Below are 9670 nucleotides of genomic sequence, written 5' to 3' on the forward strand. Positions count from 1 at the left end.
CAGATCTAGTTTCATCACAATGTTTTCATCGTCTATCCAAACTGAACTGCGGCTGAAGTGAGAAAGCCAGTGTGGGCTTGTGGTCCAGATGGAGAGACGGAGGATGGGAGAGAAGAGAGGCAGCTGTGGTTTGGAGGGCAGCGAGACCAAGAGCAGAAAGTTAGGGGAGAGGGATGAGTGATGACGTGAGGAGATGAGGAGGAGGAGACGAGTAGGAGTAGGGAGAGGAGGGACCGACGATGACAAGCATGACACTGGTAGCTAAGTTAATCGTGTGCGTGCGTGTGTGTGTGTGTTTCTGTGCCGGCTGAGGTGGGGAAGAATGAGAAGTATGTCGGACATTTTCCAAAGCTCTGGTTTAATGGATTCGACCACTCCAAGCTAGAGAGAGAGAGAGAAAGACAGAGGCTCAAAGACATAGAGAAAGAAAGGGAGGAGGGAAAAGTAGAGACAGACACAAAGAGAGCAACAGGGAGAGGAAGAGAGACAGAAAGACAGAGGAGAGAGAGGGAGAATCGAAAGAACAAGTTCATGCAACCTATGACACATTTATATACATCCCAACGTACGTATGTTTAGCTGTGAATGGGTGCACTTTCCATATGTTTCCCTTTCTCTTCCTCTAAATTTCTGACACACACACACACACACACACACACACACACACACACACACACACACACAGTGTGTCCAGGATAAGGCGCAGGGTGGAGCGGGTCATGGCTACAGCTCATTGTTGTTCTGGCCGACAGACTTCCTGTTCCAAGCAGCAACGACGCCCATCACCACAACACAGCTGTGTCCAAACTGGACTGGGACACACACACACACGCACACACACACATACGCATACACAAACTCTTCTATTCATACTGTATTCTTTTACATTTATAACTATATGCACACATACACACACACACACACACACACAGACAAAGCCTTGGCATGGAGAACCTGTAGTTTGATGCCATATTTAATCCAGATGAGCAGAAGCCTGTAAACCCTTTGATTACGCCTCACTGCAAAGGCTCAGCCTCAGAAACACGTTCCAGCCCAACCACTTCCAGGTGATCTACAAGACTCACTCAACTAGTGTGTCTGCAGGTCCTTGAGAAGCCTCACCACGTCATAAATCCAAATCCAAGGCCTTGAAATGTCTTGAATACAGATAAATATATTCCAAAAAGTAAACAGGGTAGTTTCTGTACACTGAAGAAGCCCAAAAAGTTTAGTTTTTCTTTTACAATTGTCGCTATGAATTTGCCTAGATAAAGCCAAACATAAAGCCAAAATGAACGATTTTTAATTTTTCAAGAGCTCAGTGCCCTGAATTCATTGAAGGCTTAGAAAGATAAATATATTCCAAAAAGTCAAGAGGTGCAAGCCTTCAATGAATTCAAGGCACTGAGCTCTTGAAAAATTAAGCTGCTTCTCAAACTCATTTTGGCTTTATGTTTGGCTTTATCTTGGATAATTCATAGTGGAAATTGTAAAAAATAAAGGCCTTATAAAGTCTGTACTGCTTCTTTGAAATGAAACATAGTTAAATAGAAACTTTTAGACTTATTCGTTTTCTGAGCGCGCTACTTTACTAACTAGAGATCTGCCTTGTCACCCAGATGTACATCCTGCTAATATTACTGTTTCACTTTTCACGCTTATATCCGTGGTGAAAGTGGTCTTAAATTTCACTCTGACCGTCATTAAGCAGGATTAAATTTAACTTGCTGAAACGTGCGGACGCCCTGTGGAGCAGCGTCTCACTTCAGATCCACCGCTGCTCTGCTGGCTTCCTGTTTGATGGTGGCGGTTGGGTTGATTTGACGGGGGATGAAAGACGATGGAGTCACTCTTGGTATTTAACACAAATACAGAAATCTTAGACATTTTAGGGAGAAATTGGGAGAAGGGAGGTATTCCTGCCGTATTAGACACAATAGTATGCAGTTGATTGTTTTTATTAGAGTATTTGGACGCCAGTAACAGTCTGAGCTTTCTTGCCATCTTCTTCTTAGCCATAGTAGTATTTCATTGAAACCCAAACCTACTAATTTTCTCATTTTCCCTCTCCCTCGCTTTTACTGCCTCCACTCTACTCTACTCCGTATTGTCACACCAGCTCTTTCCCCTCTCTGCTTGGATTTAGCAAAATCTGGTGTGTGTTTTTATGTGTGTACATGGATCCGCGTGTCTCTTTCTGTGTCTGTGTGTATGGATTTATATGCCTTTGTGTGTGCATGCGTACACAAAAGTGCATGTGTGTGTGTTTGTCCGCAAATGTGTGTGTGCGTCCTGAACGTGCATGTCTGTCTGTGTGTGTGTGTGTGTGTGTGTTTGCAAATATCTGTGTGTGTGTCTCTGTGTCTGTGTGGCCAGTGGGGTTTGGCTGCTGCAGCACTGTAAACCACCAGGCCTAATTCTCTTTCTCTGTGTGTCTGTTCTGTATGTCAGGGCTTCTCAAACGCTTTCATGTCTCCGACCCCCCAGATAGACGCACATTAGCGCCACAGACCCCCCCCCGTTTGATCGGATTTCGCCCCAGGGACCCCCATATGGAAGATTTTTTTTGGTGGTGATTTACAGGGCTCCCACTGGTTAATGGAATTTCTGGAATATCGTGACATTTTTGGCGGTGGATTAGGGCATAGGGAGAGTCGGGGAATTTGATAAATTGTCTGGTGAAGGCAGGGAATATCAGAGTTACTTTACTATATACCAGATTGTATTTTCCAACTTGTTTCACACATTCTTTGCATTAGATTGTGGTTTTCAGCTGCTTTTCTCCACAGCGAGGCCAACTGTTTGCAGATTGTTTACTCCTTAAGAAAAACAACATTAACAAACCAGGAAGGAGCAAGATTTATAGGTCATGGGAGCGATCTGAATTAGTTATGGAAAGTCATGGAAAAGTCATGCACTTTTACATCAGGGCCACAGTGGGAAACCTGGACTTAGTGTTGAATTGTATAATTGTCTACACTGTACTTGAGGACATAACACTGGTGAGAAATTTAGAATAATTTTCATTCTTGAATTGGTAAAATGTCTCATGAATGAAATTCTATCTAAATTAAACTATTCCTCATTTTGCTGGGGACCCTCTGGAGCCGCCTTAAGGGCCCCTGCGGGACCTTGGACCCCGCTTTGAGAACCACTGCTATATGTAGTTGGATACAGATTTACTATGGAAAAGGAGCTGTATTGGCTTTGCTCTGTTTTTCAGCCAGGAAAAGTCAAGTCTGGTTGTCTTTAGTGTCGGATGGCTGCCTCTATTGTCATCACAAGATGGCTCCAGCCTCCACTGTGGCGTGTGTGTGTGTGTGTGTGTGTGTGTGTGTGTGAGTAATGTGGCTAGACAGGCGAAGTCGTGTGGGTGTGTGTGTGTTTGCTCTAAATGTGTGTGTTAGTGTGGGTTTGTGTGTGTATGTGCGTGGGTGTGGAGCGTGTGTGAGTTTGGGTGTGTTTGTGAGTGTGCATGCTGTATGTGTGATCAATTGAAGTGTGTATGTGTTCGTCTGGTTAGTGTCTCTGTGTGTGGGTGTGTGTGTGTGTGTTGTCGACTCAGCCTTTTCCAGCCAGCCCCTTACTCGTCGAACTCCCTAATCCCTGTAATCCCCCTCTCCCCCTCCTCGTTTTTCTCCTCCCTCCATCCCCGTCTCTCCAATTCCCTTCCTGTTTCACACTCCTCTCTTATCTCTTCTTTACATCCCTCTCTCTCTCTCTTTCATCTCTCTCTATCCAGTGGCTGCTGTGTGTACGCATGTGTGACAGTTAACTTCCATTTGTTGTCACACAGTCTGAATGTGCAGTATGTGTTAGACTGCTGCTTTTACGACTATCCTGCCTGCTGTCTACTTAAGCTTTCTTTCTTTCATTCTTTCTGTCTTTCATTTCTTTTTTTTTTGATTTCTTGCTTTCTTGCCTTTTTTCATCCATCTATCCTTTCTTTCTTTCTTTCTTGCGTTTTTCTTTTTCTTGATTTCTTGTTTTTTTCTTTTTTTATCCATCTATCCTTTCTTTCTTTCTTTAATTCATTTGTTTGTTCATTCATTCATTTGTTCGTTCATTCATTCATTCAATCATTCAGTCATCGATGCCAAGTGAATTAAACAAAATTGACCCTTCTGTTTGGAGAGAGTTAGTAGGCTGCATCCTGGTATATTTTAATGTTAATTCATGGCTGATTACATGAATCTAACCTCTCTCTCTCTCTCTCTCTCTCTCTCTCTCTCTGTCTCTCTGTCCGTCTCTCTCTCTCTCTCTCTGTGTCCCAGGCTGTGGAGAGAGAGCAGGTGGACAGCATTCAGCCCAGGCTGCAGCATGTCAACGCGGTTGGTCAGGGTCTGATCCAGAGCGCCGCCAAGCACACCGACACACAGGCACTGGAGCACGACCTGGAGACCACCAACCTCCGATGGAACTCACTCAACAAGAGGGTATGGCGGACTCTGTGTGTTTGTGTGTGCGTGTTCGTCTGACAGTATATAATTGTGAAAATCAACTTGAATAACTGGAGAAATGCACAAGTGTGCACACAATTGCGCCTTGAACAGATTCAGTTTTGTTCAAATTCTCTTCCAAACTGCTTTCATGAACTCAATGAACAGTCCTCAACCCCTCCTTCATGAGAGCTCTCTCTCTTTTCCTGAAGTTATTGAGCTCATCGGCTTCGCTTCTCAGCTCACAACCGTCTCTTCTCTCCCCAGGTGGCGGAGCGAATCGCCCAGCTGCAGGAGGCCCTGTTGCATTGTGGGAAGTTCCAGGATGCCCTGGAGCCTCTGCTGAGCTGGCTGAGCGACACCGAAGAGCTGGTGGCCAATCAGAAGCCTCCGTCAGCCGAGTACCGGGTGGTCAAGGCCCAGATCCAGGAACAAAAAGTAAGAGAGGGATGGATGCATGGGTGGAAGGAAGGATGGAGGGACAGATGGAAAGAGGGAATTAGGGAGAGAGGCACTGATCAGTCGCTCCTAACGGAATTTAACCTGCACATGTAATAACACAAATGGTTAACAAACAGCATTAATACATAACTGTGAGAGGTAATGCATAGAATATAGATAATAATCAAACTAATGGCACAATAAGCCTCGCTATAGGATGACAACGGGTGTGAATTTGTTTGGCATTTATTTATACAGGGAAAGCTTATTGAGCTGAAGTGCCTTGCTCAGTGGCACCTTAGCAGAAGTTGACAGGGGATGGGAGAGTGTTCCTCATCCAGATTTTCCCTTTCAGTTTTTGGGGATTTGAACCGGTGATCATCAAGTCACAAGCCCAGTTGGCTACTGCCACCCACATGCTTGTCTCCTTTGTCTCTTTGAAGTGTACTGCCAGCTTGAAGTGGTTTTGAATTCTCATTGACACGTCCCAATTCAAAGTAGCTCAATTGATGCAGTTTATCACTAACTTAAACTAATTTTAATCAAAATTGCTTGAATTCATAGTTGTGAGAAGCGATTCTTCTATACAGCAGACGGGTTGAATTGAGCCATTATTGATATTCAGATGTCCTTCATGTCCTTCACACAGAAACAATGGATATTTGAATGAGAAGCACACACACACACACACACACACAGTCCATGATCTGTCTGCCTGGCATCCAAACAGCCCCAGTTGACAGTCTGCCAGTCAGACTGGCATAAAGACACACACACACACACACACACACACAGAAGGTGCATTTGTATTGTTTTCAGAGAGACAGACACACACACAAACACTTTTCCCTGTTTATCCTACATACACTTCCCGTGTTTGTGTGCATAAGAGCGGAGTAGTCTGGGCCAGCGATCAATCACACGTGTTTACATCCGTGACGGAGAGTGGAGTCACCGTTTGGGTCAGAAAGAGAGAGGAAACTATGGAGAAGTGCATTCCAGGGGCTGAACCAAGCTGTTAGGAATGATTCAGAGCAGAGAGGAAGGAAGGAAGTGAAATTGAGGCATGATGTTGTCGATGGAAAAACAGTCAAATCCCATGCAAAGAAAATGAAAACGTTTGTGTTCCAAAATGAGATATTTTGGAACAAAATATTTAAAAAGAGTCACACCTACCCTTACAAAATGTTTGATAGTATTTTTTTAAGGCAAGTAGGTAATGACACATTGATGACAGCTTTACACATTGGATCCATTACATTTTAGAGATATTAGCTTATGAGGTTTAGGTAATGATTTTCTAAAATTGATCTTTTGGAAGGGAGGGAGACATGGAGACGGACAGAAGAAGAGTGAATTGGCCCCCCATTAATTTCTGCCTCAAACACATATGCTGTATTTATAGTTTTACTTCCCCTTAAAAACATGGAGCACTTCCCCTTTAACAAAGTTTGGATTGAGCTCACATATTTGACGTGTTTGACAAATAACAAAAACAGATCAGGCTTCAGTTTGGCAATATCTTAGTATATTTCACACTGACCAATACTCCTCACTCTGTCTTCTAGCTGCATACTTTTCTCAGGTAAATTTGTATCTTTTCTTTCAATCTTGCCGATGGAGTGAGGGAAAACGAGCTGTATTTCCTTTGTTCCTTCAAATGCATCTGTGTTTACACAGGTTCAACTGATCTGTTGGCAGACTTTGGTCATGGCGATAATGATGCCCACCATCATACCCATAATCACCTTAAAGAGCACCCTCTTGGCTATTAATTGCTCTAATAACTAACTGTGTGTGTTCTGACTCCTCCAGCTGCTCCAGAGGCTGTTAGACGACCGCAGGCCCACGGTGGAGATGATCCGCGCCGAGGGAGAGAGGATCGCAGCCACAGCCGAGACCCAGGACCGAGAGAAGATCCAGACCCAGCTGCACAGTCTGGCAGAGAGATGGACCGACCTGCTGGACAAGGCCAGCGGCAGGTAATGCTCTTTATACAGCACAGGGGGCAGCAGGGTGGCAGCTCTCCTTCAACCAGAGGACCTGGGTTCAAGCCCTGGTGTCTGCAAGCGTCCGCCCTGCTGAAGTGTCCTTTGGCATCACATTACACCCCAACATTTCCACTTGCACTGAACAGAGACACTGGGTCATCTGGGTACAGCTAACTGGCTCCACAGTAAAATCTTCAGTATTAATGTAACTCTGAAAGTGTTAAAATGGACTCTGTGTTTATGTGAGTCTATTTTAACACAATTTCACTGTGTAGCGAATTTCACTGGCATTACAAAGTTATCAATTTGTAACATTTTACCGTCTGTTGACAGGCAGCAAAGTATGTAAAAGTCAGCACAGCTAACGTCATGACAAGCAAAAAATTACAGAATAGATTTGGCTTACTGGAAATATGTGGTTTGCATGGGAAACTAATCAGTGGTGTGCCCTGCTAGCGTGTTATTTAGTGGTTATTTCCTGTTTCCTTTTTCATCTCTGCGTGATTATGTTGAATGCCACTGTACTTAAAGAAGAAATTGTTTCATTAGTGTTGGTTTCCATGGAGAAACTTGGTGTCACATGGTCTAAAAATCATTTCAGAGGCCTTTTTCTACACACCAAGAAAAGTAATTATTAATGGGGGAAACATGGGAACACATACAGAATGAATAGACACATACACACACACACACACACACACACACCAATACAAAGTACAGTGAAGAGGCTGGATAGCTCAGAAGCCTATGCTCATGTAAAGAAGTTTCATGGCTATATAATGTTTACAAGGCATGCATGCCAGACACCTTGTTGTGAGGCCCTGCATAAACGCCTGTCACGTCTGTGGGATTTATTATACTGTCTACTAGGAACACTTACAATTTGTTAACACAGAAAAACTGCAAGCGTATGCAACACACAAACACTACTGGTTTCTCTGTAAACACATTGGAAGATCCTTCAGTTCCATTATGCATCAAAAGTCTGACACACACACACACACACACACACTTATTCTCTATTCTTTCATCACTTTGCAAAACCTCCCTCTCTTTTTCTCTCTTTCTTACACACATACACAAGCACACTGCAATAATACATTTTATCTAAGTGTTTATGAAATCCTTTAAAATTTCATCAGATACAATAACATTCCATAAACATTTTATAAACTGCTTTTAAAAAAAATAAAAAAAAGAGGACAGCAATATAACACAAAAACAGGCGCAACTGGAGCAATAAAAGATACAAAAAAAAATCGGTGAAAGCAATAAAATACCAATAAAAGCACTCACGCTCCTCTCCTCATGAACCCCCCCCCCCCCACCACCACCACCACCCCCCAGGCAGAGGCAGCTGGAGGAGCTGCAGGTTTTGGCCCTCCAGTTCCATGAAGCCCTGGAGCCGCTGGGAGAGTGGCTCAGCGCTACAGAGAGACGCCTGAGCTCCGCCGAGCCCATGGGAACCCAGACGGCCAAGATCACCCAGCAGATCACCAAGCACAAGGTACTGTTTAGACACAGTGAGGGGTGGGGGGGTGGTGGGAGGGGGGCAGTAGCAGGGCGGCCACATGGTTAGAGAGACCATCCTGTCATGGAAAGGTCACAAGTTCGTTCCTTGCATTGACCAATTTGTTATTGTGTGAATTATAGGCCTGCCTGGCAAAATAAAGCTTAATAAAGAAAACATTTTGATTTTGGCGTAAGAGTTAGGAAAATACTTACTTTATATTTACTTTTTTACTTTACAACCCTAACCCTTATATATATTAGGGCTCCAGTTTTGCAATCCCTGTTTGAACTGGATTATATAGAGAAATAGTGCACACACAAACACACACACACACACACAGTGTTAGCAGCCTATTCCCCCACTCAAAGCAAATCAGAGGAAAGATGCATGAAGAGGAGAGATGAGGCACACGCTCAACAAAGCAATTTTTTACAACCCAAACATTACCTTGCTGCACTCATGCTTGGTTGAGTTTTTTTATTTTCATTTCAGCTGTGTTAATTTGTTTTGTCTCCCAAGTTATTTCATTTTCACCTATTCATTGATTATTTATGATTTCCTGTTGGTCTATGATTTGTCATCTGCATGCTCACATTTTGAGTTTTTATCCATTTGTTTTTTCTGTTGTTTCTGTTGTCCCTCTTCTTCTTTTCTCACATCCCTTCATCTTCCCCTCAAACACACACACACACACACACACACACCTCCCAGGCGCTCCAAGAGGACGTGTCCTCAAGGGAGCCGAGGTCGACCGCCTCGAGTCCCTCGGCCAATCCCTGACCCCCTCAGCTGCACGGCCGATCGCGATTGGCTAAGAGAGCGCGTGGGGGCGGTGCGGTCGGTCACTCTGAGCTGGACGATTGGTGCACGAGGCGGGCGGGCATGCTGGAGCAGGCGCTGGCCAACGCCCAGCTGTTCGGGGAGGAGGAGGTAGAGGTGCTGAACTGGCTGGCAGAAGTGGCTCAGAGGCTGTCTCAGGTCTCCATCCAGAGCTACCAGCCACAGCTGCTGGCCCAGCAGCACAAACACACTCTGGTACGGCTTCATGTGCACACTGGAGGCAAACTAGAAGGGCTTTCCCTCCAGAAGATGATTACAGTACTTTGTAACTTTGTTAGGAAAAGCAATACAATGCGATGCAATAAGATAAGATGTAATTATTGTTTTGTCGCGCTTTTCCTGACAAAGATACAAACATAAAAGTAATAATATGTCTTACATCATGGACATAATGTATACATATAAATAAATCACAAACATAACCTGGTATGACTTTATATACACTA

At 44.1% G+C, this 9670-nt stretch overlaps 1 protein-coding gene across 1 annotated transcript in view; it reads left to right on the forward strand.

The window, feature by feature from the left end:
- The window catches only part of macf1a (microtubule actin crosslinking factor 1a), a gene marked incomplete at its 3' end in the record, with an annotated part of 224253 nt that extends 214834 nt beyond the window's left edge, over positions 1–9419 (forward strand). Inside the window, 8 exon segments of the mRNA XM_071521540.1 lie at positions 4275–4436; positions 4707–4877; positions 6696–6862; positions 8219–8378; positions 9096–9117; positions 9120–9161; positions 9164–9220; positions 9223–9419. Coding sequence (XP_071377641.1) covers positions 4275–4436; positions 4707–4877; positions 6696–6862; positions 8219–8378; positions 9096–9117; positions 9120–9161; positions 9164–9220; positions 9223–9419 — 978 coding nt within the window.
- Positions 9420–9670: the final 251 nt, after the last annotated feature.

The sequence above is a fragment of the Centroberyx affinis genome, unplaced genomic scaffold (assembly GCF_046629955.1).
Source record: "Centroberyx affinis isolate AG114_WGS23_722 - 3 ecotype Tasmania unplaced genomic scaffold, CSIRO-AGI_Caff_v1 ptg000895l_1, whole genome shotgun sequence".
Lineage (NCBI taxonomy): Eukaryota > Metazoa > Chordata > Actinopteri > Beryciformes > Berycidae > Centroberyx > Centroberyx affinis.